The sequence below is a fragment of the Carcharhinus amblyrhynchos genome, chromosome 12, assembly GCF_965287045.1.
Source record: "Carcharhinus amblyrhynchos chromosome 12, sCarAmb.v2.hapA, whole genome shotgun sequence".
Taxonomy (NCBI): Eukaryota; Metazoa; Chordata; class Chondrichthyes; order Carcharhiniformes; family Carcharhinidae; genus Carcharhinus; species Carcharhinus amblyrhynchos.
Window position 1 is genome coordinate 8,867,366 of NC_137335.1, and position 16,665 is coordinate 8,884,030.

At 46.5% G+C, this 16,665-nt stretch overlaps 1 protein-coding gene across 1 annotated transcript in view; it reads left to right on the forward strand.

The window, feature by feature from the left end:
- The window catches only part of hao1 (hydroxyacid oxidase (glycolate oxidase) 1), a 33,065-nt gene extending 28,946 nt beyond the window's left edge, over positions 1 to 4,119 (forward strand). The window contains exons 7-8 of the mRNA XM_080199725.1: positions 1,081 to 1,150; positions 3,548 to 4,119. Coding sequence (XP_080055851.1) covers positions 1,081 to 1,150; positions 3,548 to 3,618 — 141 coding nt within the window. The 3' untranslated portion in view covers positions 3,619 to 4,119. The remainder of the gene's footprint in view (positions 1 to 1,080; positions 1,151 to 3,547) is intronic.
- The last annotated feature ends 12,546 nt before the right edge of the window (positions 4,120 to 16,665 follow it).

The window sequence follows — 16,665 nt, forward strand, 5'->3', positions numbered from 1 at the left end:
TTGAGAAAGGGCAGTGAAGGTTAACCAGACTGGGATAGCAGGTGAGATATGAGGTGAGATTGGGGCGACAGGGCCTGTATTCACTGGACGTTAGAAAATTGAGAAGATATCTTATTGAAATGTATAAAAGTCTGACAGCAGGGAGGACTTTTCCTCTGTCTGGAAGTTCTAGAACAGGAGGGTCCCAGACTCAGGATATGGGGGAGGCCATTTAGGACTGAGATGAGGAGAAACAACTTTGCTCAGAGAGTGGTGAATCTTTGGAATTCTCTACCAAGTAAAGCTGTGGAGGCCAAATCATTGGACATATTTAAGAAGGAAATAGATAGATTTCTAGATTCTAAAGGCTAAAGTTAATTAATTAGTGTCACAAAATGGCTTACATTAACACTGCAATGAGGTTGCTGTGAAAATCCCCTAGTCGTCACACTCCGACGCCTGTTTGGGTACATTGAGGGAGCATTTAGCATGGCCAATGCATCTAACCAATATATCATTCGGACTATGGGAGGAAACCGGATCACCCGGAGGAAACCCTCAGACGTGGGGAGAACATGCAAACTCCACACAGTGACACAAGCCAGGAATCAAATTTGGGTCCCTGGGGCTGTGAAGCAACAGGACTCACTTGACCACCATGCCACAGGTGAGAAGGCGAATGGGAGAGCATGGAGTTTGGTGTCGAGGTAGAGGATCAGCCATGATCATGTTGGATGGCGGAATAGGCTCGAAGGGCTGAATGGCCTACGCCTGCTCCTATTTCCTATGTAACCCCCAGCGATGCAGCACTCCCTCAGTACTGCACTGCAGTATCAGTCTAGACTTTTGCGCTCAGATCTCTGAGGTGGGCCGTCAACCCACAGCTGCCTGATCCATGAACAAGACTGCCGCCAACTGAAACATGGCCAACACAAAGCAGCAGTGGGTCAGAATTTCACCCCGAGTCCTCCCCCTCTACTCATCCTAAATTTCTGGCCAGTAGAATTCCTTGAGAAAAACTGAGACATTTTGGGACTTGAATACCTCACCATAAGGTAAAGTCAAGGTTATTAAACTGCAATTTTCTTCTCACGACAATAGGGAGAAGAAGGGGTTTGTGAAGTTCTCCAGATGTTAAAGGAAGAATTCAAGCTAGCATTGGCTCTTACAGGTTAGTGGCGTGTGGATAATTATCTTGGCGTCAAGAATATTTACCTAACACTGTGAATCATTTACTGCTAAAGGGTGCAAATATCTACAACGTTATTAGTTCAAATATCCGTCAACCTGTTCTCAGTCTGTTCTCCAGCTTCCTTCCTCTCGTTTTTTATCTGGGTTTGTTTGACATTTCTCTGTTTTGGTCATTCTTTCCCTCACCCCATCGTTCAATCATCGAGCAACTAGGCCCAAGGCTATTTCATGGCTGCCGCCAGTTTCCAGCTATCAGTTAAGCCCCATCTATGATCCACCAGAGATGATTCACCTTTTGATTGCTTTCTGAAATTATGAAATGCCTCCCCCCCCTCCTCCCCCTCCGTGTGCAGCTGAGGGGCCCGGGCTTGCTTTAGTTCGGCATGGTGACGTAGCGTTCTGTGTTTGTTAGCACGTGACTTAAACCTGCTGATTCTGGTGTTCTGTGGTGAGGAATGGACGCATGTTTATTATTCATTCATAGGGCATTTGCATCGCTGGCTGGCCAGCATTTATTGCCCATCCCTAATTGCCCTTGGAGGGCAGTTGAGAGTCAATGACATTGCTATGGCTCTGGAGTCACATGTAGGCCAGACTGGGTAAGGATGCCGATTTCTTTCTCTATAGGACATTAGATAGGTTTTTCCGACCATTAACAGTGCTTTCATGGTCATCAGTAGATTCTTAATTCCAGATATTTTGTTCTTGAATTTAAATTCCACCGACTGCTGTGGCGGGATTTGAACTCGGGCCCCCAGAGCATTTAACTAAGTTTCTGGATTAGGTTCTGGTCTAGTGATAATACTACTAGGCCATCGCCTCCCCTATTGTTGACTAGGTGCTCTTAATTACTCGCTACCTTCCTGTTATATGGGCAATACACAGCATCCTTCACAGTGCTGCACAGTGCCTAGTGAAATAGAACCATTCTACAGTGCCGAAGGAGGCCATTTGTCCCATCTAGTCTGTACTGACTCTCCGAAAGAGCATTCCACTTAGGCTTTCCCCCCCCCGTCCTACAATCCCACTCATCCACCCAAGCTACACATCTTGGGACACTAAAGGGCAGTTTACCACGGCCAATCCACCTAACTTGCACACTTTGGAGCCTGGGAGGAAACTGGAACACCCAGAGGAGACCCACGTGGACAACGAGAGAATGTGCAAACTCCACACAATCATCTGAGGCTGGAATTGAACCTGGGTTCCTGGCGCTGTGAGATGGCAACGTGCATCGCTGTGCCACCGTGCCAAAGAGTTATGAGTATGGCTGCCATTGAGAAAGCACTGTCACCCCTTTCAACATGCACACGGCCAACACAATGTTCGACATTGGGACGGGGGAAACAGGGGGAAGGCCATTCAGCCCCTTGAACCTGTTCTGCCATCCCAAATAGATCCTGGCTTATCTATATCGTAACCCCACCTTGGTATCATAAGTCTTAATGCAGTTTAACAAGAATCTAACAATCTCAGCTTTGATAATGAGCAGGAGTTCCATGGAAAGGATTGGCCGTGTAAAGTCTCTTTAAAATTCCAGTATGATGAGAGGTTCACTTGTAATTTGCAATTAGGATGTGTGTCCTCCACAGCGATACAGCCAGGAACCCTACCCCGAGGAACTCTTGCTGAGATGATTGGTCTCCAACAAACACAACAATCTCCCTTTTGTGCCAGGTTTGACTCCAACCATTGGCGAATTTTCCCATGATTCCCATTGATTTCAGCTCTGTTGGGGTCCCTTGATCAAATCCTGTCTTGATGTCAAGGACAACCACTCTCACCTCCCCTCTTGAATGCAGCTCTTTTGCCCATGGGCTTTACTGTCAAGGCCAACATTTGTTGCCCATCTCTAATTGCCCCTCCACTAAGTGGGCTTGCTTGGCGCTTTCAGAGAGCTGTTAAGAGTCGAGCACATTGCTGTAGGTCTGGAGTCACAGGTAGGCCAATTAAGTGGCTTGGAGGATCTCCAGATCCAGCGGTGACACCTGAGACAATGGCCACCACCGAGAGTCCCCCGAAGAAGAGGTGACAAGCTTCAAATTTAGCTTGGGGTTTTCCTAGGGGCCTGGCAGCCAGGCCTGGGCGACGGCGGGTCAGGGGTTGGGTTCACTAGGGAAGGGTAGGAGGCAAACCCTCACCCCCCCCTCCCCTTATCCCAACCCAGCACTTAGACCACTTGAGGGCCTGGCATCTTCCACTGCCAAAGGCAGCAGGAGAAGGCCCTTAAGCTGTAATAAACTGGCAACAAAAGGACCTCGACCAGGCGTGACACAAAACAGACCGCTTTTGATGCTCAGGTGAATTATTGCGAAGGCCAACTCGTTAAGTTGTTGTCACACTGTCCTCATGAATTAAATATAAAATCCTGTTTCAGGGTGTCGCAGTGTGAAAGAAGTTGACAAGTCTCTGGTGAAAAGGAATCCCTGGGTGACTTCCCGTATCTGAGGATCTTCATTGTGAGAAGGAGGGGACAGAGTCAGCAATGGATGCAGCAAGCCCAGTGCGAGAATTCTCCAAGGGAAAGCTGCATTCGGGCCAATCAGTTAACTCCCCCTGAAACCATTGTGGTTACGAAAACACTAAAGTACTTGCTAATCCTCTGGTGCTATTATATTGGTTTACCGCGTGAACTTCTGCTAAAAAAATCCACCCTACGATGGATTTCCCTTTCTTGTTCATAATGTTAGTTAAATTTAGGCACTGGGAAGACTGGATATTAATCTTCATCGAATAGCCCCCTCGATCATTCTGTGAATTACTGCAATCATTCATGTTTACCGTTCGTTCATGTTCTGTGCACAGTCCCCCGTGTCTGTGTGGGTTTCCTCAGGGTGCTCCAGTTTCCTCCCACAGTCCGAAAGACGTGCTGGTTAGGTTGCATTGGCCGTGCTAAATTCTCCCTCAGTGTACCCGAACAAGCAGTGGAATGTGGCAACCAGAGGATTTTTACAGTAGCTTCATTGCAGTGTTAATGTAAGCGTACTTGTGACATGAATAAATAAACTTTAAAAAGCTGTTTGTGTGGAGTTTACATTCTTTCCGTGCCTGTGTGGGTTTCCTCCGAGTGCTCCAGTTTTCTCCCACTGTCCAAAAGACATACTGGTTAGGTACATTGGCCATGATAAATTCTCCCTCAGTGTACCTGAATGTGGTGACTAAGGGAGTTTCACTTCATTGCAGTGTTAATGTGAGTCTACTTGTGAGATGGATAAATAAACTTTATGGGTTTTTAAAATTCATTCGTTCACAAGTTACGGGTATCATTGGCCAGGCCAGCAATAATTGCCCATCCTTTGTTGCCTCTAAGAAGGTAGGTGGTGAGCCATCTTCTTGAACCACAGAAATCTACGTGGTGTAGGTATACCCACAGTGCTGTTAGGCAGGGAGCTCCAGGATTTTGACCCAACGATGATGAAGGAATGGCTGATCTGCTGATTCATTCCAGGGCAGGACGGAATGTGACTCGGAAGGGGACTGGGGTGGTGGTGTTCCCATGCGCCTACGCCCTTGTCCATCTAGGATTGAGCAATTTGATTGTTAGAATATTTCTACGTTGAGAAAGCACTGTCACCTCTTTCAACACGCACATGGCCAACACAATGTTTGACACTGGGACGGAGAAACAGGACTCTTTTGTATCTCCTACCTTAAACCTATTCCCTCTAGTTTTAGACTCCCCTACCTTTGGGAAAAGATATTAACTAACTAGCTGATTTTTTCCCCTCATTATTTTATAGATCTTTATAAGATTGCCCTCAGCCTCCTACGCTCCAGAGAAAAAAGTCTCAGTCTGTCCAACCTCTCCTTGTAACTCAAACCATCAAGTCCCAGTTGCATCCTAGTAAATCATTTCTACACTTCTTCTAGTTTAATAATATCCTTTCTATAAAAGGGTGACCCAGAACTGTACACAAATATGGCCTGACCAATGCTTTGTACAACTTCAATAAGATGTCCCCACTCCTATATTCAGTGTTCTGACCAATGAAACCAAGCATGCTGAATGCCTTCTTCACCTGTCCACCTGTGTCTTCACTTTTAAGGAGCTATGAACCTGTAAACATAGATCTGTTTGTTCTGTAATTGCTTCCCTTGCTTCCTGAAGATCATAGTCTTCTGGAAAACTTCATGTCTTCCAGAAGACAATGATCTCCCTAGGCTGTACGGAGCCTGGTTGTCTTAATGCCATTTCTCCCATTGTCATGATAACTTGGAAAGATCTCCTGCGCATTACTATTGTTAGAAGTTGATAGCTTGTGTTACTCATTATCTATCAGCAGAGCAGGCCACCGGCTTTCTGTGTTAACCCTTTTCTTCCCTCCGGTGAGGCCTGGCTGTCTGGGCTTGCTCTATGTGACCCTGCATGTAATACACTGAAATCAAACAAAATATGAACGGGCACATAAATTAAAATATAAAAGACATAATCCCTGATATTGCCCTGCAACAATGTGAAAATCCCCTAGTTGCCACATTCCGGCGCCTGTTCGGGTACACTGAGGGAGAATTTAGCACGACCAATCCACCTAAGCAGCACATCTTTTGGATGGTGGGAGGAAACCGGAACGCCCGGGGGAAACCCATGCAGACATGGGGAGAATGTGCAGACTCCTCACAGGGACAGTGAAGAGAGCCAGAAATCGAACCCAGGTCCCTGATGATTCTAGAATCAGAGAAACCCTACAGTGCAGAAGGAGGCCATTTGGCCCATTAAATTTGCACCAACAACAATCTCCACCCAGGCTCTATCCCCATAATCCCACATAATTACCCCACTAATCCCTTTAACTTGCGCATCTTGGGATACAAAGGGGAAATTTAGCATGGCCAATTCACCTAACCATGCCGTGTTTTGGACTGTGGGAGGAAACTGAGCACCCAGAGGAAGCCCATGCAGACATGGGGAGACTCTACCCACACACGCACAGTGACCCAAGGCCAGGAATCGAAGCCCTGATGCTGTGAGGCAGCAGTGCCACTGTGCCACCCCTCCCGTAGCCTGCAGAAGCTAAAGGAGAGCAGCAATAAAAAAAATCTGTAACAAAAAGGGCAAATAGAATGGAGGAAGAACTGGCAGGAGACGAAAGATGACAGAGTTAAATATAGAAACCAGCGGAGGATAGTTAAAAAGAAGGAAAAGTTACTGAGTTATATCACAATCTGAATACTTTTCTAAGCATTTCAGGAATGCTGACATCTTGGTTTTGAGAAGTATATTTAACTGAATCTCGCAAAAAACAGTGTGATTCCCAGTTTCACCCTCTTTTGGCACTTCGAATATTCCTGGTAAAATCATCTCCGTAGTGTCTCCTCATCTCTGCTTCACATCTGCTACCCATTATCCTAAAACTATGACCTCTTATTCTAGGATGCCCCATCATTCTAAACCCCAAAGAGTGTTGACCTAAACTGCTCGACCTCTCTTCATCAGACAAACCTTCATCTCTGGAAACAGCTGAGTGAACTTCCTCTGAACTGCCTCCAGTGCAACTACATCCTTCCTCGAGTGAGGGGGCCAAAGTGAATCATAGAATCCCTGCAGTGCAGAAGGAGGCCACTTGGCCAATCCCACCTCGGTCCTATCACCCTAACCCTTGTATTTACCCAGTAATCTCCCTGACATTAAGGGGCACTTTAGCATGGCCAATCAACCTAAGCAGCATGTCTTTCAGAATGTGGGGGAGGAAACCCGCGCAGACATGGGGAGAACATGCAAACTCATCACAATCACCCGAGGCTGGAATTGAACCCGGGTCCCTGGTGCCGTGAAGCAGAAGCGTTAACCACTGTGCTGCCCTCAATGCATTGTGCAGTCACAGCAGTTTACGTCAGTTGTGGAAATACAACGGATAAAGTTTATTGATTAGTCACAGGTACATTAACACTGCAATGAAGTTACTGTGAAATTCCCCTAGCCGCCACACTCCAGCGCCTGTTCGGGTCAACGCACCCGAACCAGCATGACTTCCAGGATGTAGGAGGAAACCGGAGCGCCCGGAGGAAACCCACGCAGACACGGGGAGAATGTGCAGACTCCACACAGACAGTGACCCAAAGCTGGAATCGAACCTGGGGTCCCTGGTGCTGCGAGGCAGCAGTGCTAACTGCTGTGCTGCCTTGCCACCCCCCAATGCAGGCTCCCCTGATTTTAGTGTCTCGTGGGAAGGGGACACAAGTGAGGGGTTAAAATGAGGACAGAGCGATTCTTACTACAGCCTCACTGTCTTCACACCATTCTTAAAATGTTTTTGATTCCGTACATGTTCCACGGTGCGTCACAGCTGCAATTCTTTTCTCCCCGTGTCTAGTCAGGGTGTAATGGAAAAAGATTTCCTTCACAAATTGGAGTGCGAATCAGCACTGGGAAAATCATTCCTATTGCTTCATTCCTACAAGGTATTGCATCAGAAAGGTTGTTATAATAACTTCTACTCTAAGTTCCTTCAGTTATCAAAAAGCCATTAATCTCACTGGATATATTCAATCCACAAGCAAAAACCAGTCACTGTATCACTCGGAAAGGTTTTGAAATATCAGAACATGCCGTCTTCCTGAATTATAACAAATTTTCACTTGTGAATAATTAATGCTACTGCTTTGAGTTTGCCAGCGTTAAAAGTTACAATGAAACGATCGCCCTTATTTATGATAAAAGTAACGACATAAAATGCTGGAAAAACTCAGAGGTCCGAGCAGCGTCTGTGGAGGGAGGAACAGAGTTAAGGTTTCAAGCCTTCGGAAAGGACGCAGTTTTGGAGTACTGCACTCAATTCTGGTCGCCACATTACAGGGAGATTTGGAGAGGGTGCAGGAGAGGTTTACCGGGATGTGGTCTGGATTAGCGGGTATGAGTTACAAAGAGGGGCTGGACAAACTAGAGTTCAGATAGGATATTTGCATCACTGTCCAGGAGTTAAAACCATAGAAAAGTTACAGTGCAGAAAGAGGCCATTCAGCCCATTGTGTCTGTGCCAGCCATAAAGAGAAGAAAATAAACTAGCGGCTCAGTTTAATCCCATTTTTCACCACCCAGTCCATAACCTCACAGGTTCCAGCATTTCAGATGCACATCCAGGAACTTTTTAAAGTTTTTTTTTAAGTTTAGTATTTCCTAGGTAACTAACCAGGTAAATGTGTCAGAATAGGGAATAGAGCCTGGGTGGGATTGTGGTTGGTAAGGATTTGATGGGTCGAATGGCCTCCTTTTGCACTGTAGGGATTCCATGACTCTATGAACCCTCTAAAGTCTCTGACTCTAACTCAGGGTAATTGTGCATCAGAGGTTGCAAATTCCTGGGCTGTTCCCATAGAATCCTTGCTCTGGGACTTCCTAAGGGACCCCCAATGCATCTCCCGGGGGCACCTCCGGGATATGACCACCTGGAAACTGGCAGATTTAAACTTCTGGCTCCCTCAGTGTTGTACGGCACACTCTGGAATACCAGCCTCGCATGTATCCCTGAGATGGGTCTTGATCCAATAGCCTTCTGAGCACCAAGGATGAAAGTGTTCATCACTGAGCCTCAGCTGACTCCTCCAACAGAGTGTACCCAGAGACACTTTCATTTGAGAACTTCTAATTATGACATTTTCCAATGGGCGTAGTTCCTGGTGCAGGCAGGAGAACCCACACTGAACCATGCAGCGATGTCTGAACAATACTTCTACTGCTGTGGTGTAACTACTATGATGTGATTCATACATTTCAACCTTTGTCTTGTTAACTTTTTTGCATAAAACGACAGGACATTGCATTGTTTCTGATTGCAAAGCTGAAAAACCTCCAAATATCTCGGGTGACATTTTACTAGATGATAGTATCCATTAAACCCTCCCAATAAAGAGATACTTAAATGTGTTGTACTTAATATCGATCCTTGGTACACTTTCATAGAATCCCTACCGCGCAGAAAGAGGCCATTTGGCCCATCGAGCCTGCACCAGCCACAATCCCAACCAAGCCCTCTCCCCATGTATTTACCCTGCTAGTCCCTCTGGCACTGAGGAGTAATGATGTGGGTATGCCGGCGTTGGACTGGCGTAAACACAGTAAAAAGCATGACGACACCAGGTTTCAGTCCAACTAAAACCTGGTGTTGTCAGACTTTTTACTGAGGAGCAATTCAGCGCGGCCAATCATCCTAACCTGCAAAGCTTTGGGCTGTGGGAGGAAACCAGACCACCCAGAGGAAACCCACGCAGACACGGGGAGAATGTGCAAACTCCACACAGACAGTGACCCGAGCTGGGAATTGAACCCAGGTCCCTGGCACTGTGAGGCAGCAGTGCTAACCACTGTGCCGCCACACCGCACCCTACATTGCACCACTTAATCACACAAAGAAATATTTTGAAAGCAGTATTCCTCACAACATTCTAGTCAAGATTGTTTTATTGTGCTCAAAATCGGGAGGCTTTGGCCTAGTGGTATTATCGCTAGACTATTAATCCGGAAACTCAGCAAATCTTCTGGGGACCCGGGTTCGAAGCCCGCTACGACAGCTGATGGAATTTGTATTCAGTAAAAAAATCCGGAATTAAGAATCTACTGATGACATTGTAATAGGGCAAACCCAGGGAGTGTGGGCTACAGCAGGTGAGGAATATGTCAAAAGGGTTAAAGAGACAGCACTGTGGTATCTACACTCAGGCAGACTGGACAAAATATAAGTAACAACATCTCAGGCGGCACTGAAACTGAGGTGGTATCGCTCCAAGCTTACAACAACCGTATGAGAATTGATATCAGTTATCAAGGCTCCAAAAAGTCTAGAGGAATCAGTGTGTCTCTGAAGAACTAATCGAATATCCAGGAGATGGGACAATTGACCCCCATCAAAATCAGTTTGACAAGCACAATGCTTTGGTATTGTAAAAAGGTAGACAGAAGATGTCCAGAAAATCATTAAAAGCTAAAGCACACAAGACAATGGAACCATCTAATGTAATCAAAAACAGAACTCTAACCAATTCAAAGTAGCAATACGATGACCTCATGTAAATGTAACTTGGTAATGTAAGCAAAGAGTATAAGAATCTGTAAGAATCAATGCTTAATAGAGTAGTGCTGTAGTTACAGCCACAAGTTCTGCACTCCCTTATGCATGTTGAATAAAGCTATTTTTGTTGAAGTTCTATATGATCTCTGAAGACTCAATTCATTCATTCCCTCCAACAACCATGAAACCATTGTCAATTGTTGGAAACACCCATCTGGTTCACTGATGTCCTTTAGAGAAGGAAATGTGGCGTCTTTACCTGGCCTGGCCTATATGTGACTCCCAGAGCCATAGTTGACTCTCAACTGCCCTCAGGTAACTAGGGATGGGCAATAAGTGCTGGCCAGCCAGTAACACCCATATCCCATGAATGAATAAAAAAAATAACAAAATTAGAATGACTGGAAACCATGTTCAGCTGACGATAAAACCAAATACTTCACCCAGATGAGACCTCATGATATCCTTGTCTCTGAGCAAGAGGTACCAGGCTCAGGTCACACCTTGATGGTCAAGGAAAGTGCATTCCTAACTGGTCCAAACAAGGAGATTTACAGTAAATCTTACCAACAAACATCAATGGTAGGCAGTACATGTGGCAGAGAGATTCCTGATCAGACATGTTGTGGAAAGATATCAGAACCTCTGTCATTACTGTCCAGAGCTCCAGACCACAACATGCATGTAAATAGCATGTTGCCACAGCAATGCAGACTCCTGAGAGGAGTCCTGGTTGGCCTTCCTGATACTGTCTGACTGCCAAACATATTCGGGCATGGGAATCACATGATTACGATCAATAAGCTTTATGTCAAGCCTACATGAGCTTTAAATGGCTGTGTAAGTGTGATGGGTGGGTTGCTGCTTTAGGTGCCAAGGGGGTAAACTTTGGGGTAGGCGGTAAAACCTTGGGATTGGTGCCCACGTCATTTTATGTGACCCCGCTATCCGGGGAAGAAAGCACGTCGCCAGGGGCACGCAAAATCCAGTCCATTTGTTTATTGATTTCTTTAATTCATTCTTAGGACATCACTGGCTGGACTAGCATTTATTGCCCATCCCTAGTTGCTCTTGTTCGTAGGGCAATTGAGTGTCAGCTACATTACTGTGGCTTTGGAGCTGCATGTAGGCCAGACCAGATAAGGATGGCAGATTTCCTTCCCTAAAGGACATTAGTGACAGGTTTTTCTGCAAATCAATAATGGTTTCATGGCCATTAGTAGATTCTTTATTCCAGAATTTTTTTATTGAATTCAAATTCCACCATCTGCCGTGGCGGGATTCGAACCCAGGTCCCCAGAACATTAGCTGTGCTTCTGGATTAATAGTCTAGCGATAATACCACTAGGCCATCATTATATAAAGGCCCAGAATTCTCCAATCCCCACACCCGGCCACTGTTGCCAGCGAGAATGGAGAACTTGGTGCTTAGCCAAAACTCCCGCTCACAGCAGCGGGACTGGACAACACCAGCCACAGGTGAGGTTGGAGAATCCTGGCCCTTGGGTTTGCTAGTGGGACTCTGAAGAAGTGCCGGAGGAGGGACTTGGCATTTAAATACTAAAGTAAGATTTTATTAGTGTCACAAGTAGGCTTATATCAACGCTGCAATGAAGTTACTGTGAAAATCCCCTAGTCGCCTCACTCTGGTGCCTGTTTGGGTACACTGAGGGAGAATTTAGCACCTAACCAGCATATCTTTTAGACTGTGGGAGGAAACCGGAGCACTCGAAGGAAACTCATGCAGACACGGAGAGAACATGCAAACACCGCACAGACAGTGACTCAAGCCAGGAATTGAACGCAGGTCCCTGGCGCTCTGAGGCAGCAGTGCTAACAACTGCGCCACCAAGATGACGCCTTTGGCAGTCTGAGGATGTCCTAGAGTGTGTCACGGCCAAAGAACAGTGAACACTTAATGAGCGACGCTTAGGGAAAACCTCTTGGTTGGTGATTTATTTTTCTCAATCAATTCTGTGGCAAGCTCAACATATTTTTGCGTTGTGTTTTTTTTCTTACTCCATCAATGTGCACCTCTGTCTTGTTCTTTTATATTCAAAAAGAGAAAATACTCAGCTGAGATGCAGGGAAGCAGTCTTGCCAACACTTCTGCCTATTATGTTAAGCAATGAATAAATTTAAAGGCTTGAGAAGTAATATATATTTTCCTGTAATCCCAAGACAAATAAAGGGCAGACAGTATTTCTGCTTAGCACATTAAAGCTTGGCTAACTTAAGGAACCTCAGGGAGTACTTTGCATGTGTGTGTGTGTATGTGCGTGGAGGGGGGGGCGCAGGGTGGAGGGGGATTGAAAAACGTCATTTGGCTTGAAGCAAGGACCAGAAGCTTCCATGTCGCCGACGTAAGAGTGAACACACGGAGGTAATCTAGCCCGTCCATAACCCAGCGAGCTACTGCACACAGCAGTTTGTGAATATTAAGGTTCTCCCAGGCAAAGACTGCAGTGCAAACAGGGGAGGTGGGGGAGGAAGAGAGAAGGAGCTGGGGGAAGGGGTTGTGGGGGAGAGAGGGGGAGCTGAGGCTTTGGGGGGGGCGGGGGGGGGAAACGGGGAGGAGTGTGAATGGGGGTGTGTAGGTGGAAACGAGAGAGAGAGGAAAGCTCGGTGCTGATTGGGACTGCAGAAAGCTTGCTTGAGATCTGTGGGATTTTCTTTCCTGACACTTTCCAACGGCAGCTGAATGAAGTCATTATGTTTGGACAGGCAGCCGGTGGGGTTGGGGGGGGTGGAGGGTGGGAGGGCTGGAAACGGTCTGTGTGAGCCACTGATTGTCAGTTCCGCCGCGCTCTGTTCGATTCCCTGCGTGTAAAGTGCGCTGTGGGGGAGTGGGGTGGGGGGGAGAAGGGGAAGGGGGGAAATGGGGGGGAGGGGGGAAGGAGTAAGGGAAGGTAAGGGGGAAGGGGGAAGTGGGGAAGAGTAGGGCAAGTCACTCCCTGCAGTCCGAGTCGAAAGATGTACTGGGTTAGGTGCATTGGCCATGACAGATTCTCTGTCAGTGTAACCCGAACAGGCACCAGAGTGTGGCGACTAGGGGATTTTCACAGTAACTTCATTGCGGCGATAATGTAAGCCTACTTGTGACACTAATAAACTAACTTTAAAACTTTACCCCAGGTTGACCCCGCCGTATAGGAAGGCAAATGGGATGCTGGCCTTCATCGCGAGCTGGATTGAATATAAAAGTAGGGAGGTCTTGCTGCGGCTGTATAGGGCATTGGTGAGGCCGCAGCTGGAGTACTGTGTGCAGTTTTGGTCGCCGTACTTACGCAAGGATATTTTGGCCTTGGAGGGAGTGCAGAGGAGGTTTACTAGGCTGATGCCGGAGTTGAGGGGGTTGAGCTATGAGGAGAGGCTGAATAAACTGGGCTTGTACTCGTTAGAGTTTAGAAGAATGAGGGGAGATCTCATTGAGACGTATAAGATGATGAATGGGATGGATAGGATAGAGGTGGAGAGACTCTTCCCGCTCAGAAAGGACAGTAGAACTAGGGGGCACAGCCTCAAGATAAAGAGGGGGCGGTTTAGAACGGAGTTGAGGAGGAACTTCTTCACTCAAAGGGTGGTGAATCTCTGGAATTCTCTGCCTGTTGAAGTGGTGGAGGCTGCCTCGCTAAATATTTTTAAGACACGGGTTGATAGGTTTTTGATAAGTGAGGGGATTAAGGGTTATGGGGAGAGGGCGGGAATGTGGAACTGAGCCATGACAGATCAGCCATGATCTTATTGAATGGAGGGGCAGGCTCGAAGGGCTAGATGGCCTACTCCTGCTCCTATTTCTTATGTTCTTATGTATCCCCAAAACCCTGCACCTTTACCCCACTAACTCCCCCCCAACCTACACATCCTGGGACACTAGGGCAATTTAGCATGGCCAATCCCCCTAATCTACACATCCTGGGACACTAAGGGGCAATTTAGCATGGCCAATCCACCCACCCTGCATATCTTTTGGACTGTGGGAGGGAATCGGAGCACCGGAGGAACCCACACGGACACGGGCTGAGCTTGCTGATTCTGCACAGACAGTTAGGTATCTGGGGCAATGCTATTACCAGATTTCCAATTCTATCGTGTTCATTCCTATTGACGATGGATATTTCAGCCATCAGGGCGGCATGGTGGCAAAGTGGTTAGCACTGCTGCCCCACAGCGCCAGGGACCTGGGTTCAATTCCAGCCTCGGGTCACTGGCAGTGTGGGGAGTTTGCATGTTCTCCCCGTGTTTGCGTGGGTTTCCTCCTGGTGCTCCGGTTTCCACCCACACTCCAAAGGTGCGCTGGTTAGGTTGATTGGCTGTGCTAAATTGTCTCCTAGAGTCGGGGGATTAGCAGGGTAAATATGTGAGGTTACGGGGATAGGGCCTAGGTGGGATTGTGGTTGGTGCGGACTTGATGGGCCGAATAGCCTTCTACTGCACTGTAGGGATTCTATGAACTCTACGATTGCCTCACAAAAGGAAACATTTGGCCTATGTTTACTTTATCAATCCCTTTTAAAATTTTATATACCTTGATCAGATCCCCTTTCACCTTTCTAAACTTTATACTCAGTCACCTGTATCTCATACTCTCAATAATGTTGACACAATCCCAGATATTGCAGAGTATTTTTCATACAATCACAGAATCCCTACACTTCTGGAGAAGGCCATTTGGCCCATCGAGCCCGCACCAACAACAATCCCACCAAGGTCATTGACCTGAAACTCCTTTGTGTGTCGGGGGGGATGAGTGGGGTTACCCTGCTAATCCCCCTGACACTAAGGGACAATTTAGCATGGCCAATCTATCTAACCTGCACGTCTTTTGGACTGTGGGAGGAAACCAGAGCACATGGAGGAAATCCACGCAGACACGGGGAGAATGTGCAAACTCCACACAGGCAATAATCCAAAGCCAGGAATCGAACCTGGGTCCCTGGCGCTGTGAGGCAACAGTGCTAACCACTGTGTGGGGTTATAAGGTGAGGGGGGGGGGGGGGTGGGCTGAGTCTGGGTGAGATGTTGTATTGGGGTGAGTGGGTGGACCGAATGGCTTCTTTCCGCACTGTTGGGATTATTTGGATTCTATAAAGCAGGAACTGGCATCATTGCAAGTAAGTGGTTTTTAGGGTTTAAAATAAAGCGAGAGAGAATGATTTGTCATCCTGTAATGTTCTTGACAAGTTCATAATGTCCCAAAGTGCTTTACACTCTGGGAAGTAGTTCTGAGATGCAATTGTAAGAAACATGGTCATTGAGAACAGTAACTATTTGGTCAGTTGCTGGACTGGGCATATACAGATCAGCAGCAGCGAAACAACCAGCAGGTTTTCTAACCCCATCTGCTATAGGAATCCTAGCAGGCGGGACACAGAACATGCAAAGGTCCATTGATCTCAGGTGGGATTTTCTGGTCTTGGGGTGAGTGTGGCCAGAAAATCCCACCCAAATCCCTTTTGATTTAATTTGATTTATTATTGTCACATGTATTAACATGCAGTGAAAAGTATTGTTTCTTGCGTGCTATACAGCCAAAGCATACCACTCCTTTCTAAGTAAAGGAGAGAGGGCAGAACGCAGTAATACAGCCATAGCTAAGGTGTAGAGAAAGATCAACTCAGTGCGAGGTAGGTCCATTCAAAAGTCTAATGGCAGCAGGGGAGAAGCTGTTCTTGAGTTGGTTGGTATGTGATCTCAAACTTTTGTATCTTTTTCCCAACAGAAGAAGGTGGAAGAGAGAATGCCTGATGTGCGTAGGTTTCTTAATCATGCTGGCTGTTTTTCTGAGCAGGAAGTGTAGACAGAGTCACTAGATGGGAGACTGGTTTGAGTGATGGACCAGGATTGATTCAAGACTCTTTCTAGTTTCTTGCAGTCTTGGGCAGAGCAGGAGCTGTGATACAAGCTGTGATACAACCAGAAAGAATGCTTTCTATGGTGCATCTTTAGTAGTTGGCAAGAGTTGAAGCAGACATGCCAAATGTCCTTACCCTCCTGAGAAGGTAGAGGTATTGATGGGCTTTCTTAACTATCGCGTCGTCATGTAGAGACCAGGACAGGTTTTTGGTGATCTGGACACCGACAAACTTCAAGCTCTCGGATATCTCTATATGGGATAGCCACCAATGCTTGACTCTGATAAGCTAATGGTCGACCAAAAAACACAACCACTCTGAGAGCAAGTTGCCTTGTACATGGGCAATATTTCTTTGCTTGTTCATTGAGTTTGCCAGCAATTCTGTAGCTACTGATCTCCTCGTGTAGTGTGACACTGAATACATTTTCATCTGCTCACTTGGCAGTATAGAACTTGAAAATGGCAGAAAACAGAGACATATTGCTGAATATCATCATCTTGTACTCATCAGGACAAATGCAAGATGATCAAGTTTCGAACAATTATAGTGCATGGATAATTGGTGCAATCATTTGAAATTTGGCATTCTTGCATTTGTCCTGAAAAATGCAAGATGAAAGATTTCAGCAACATTTA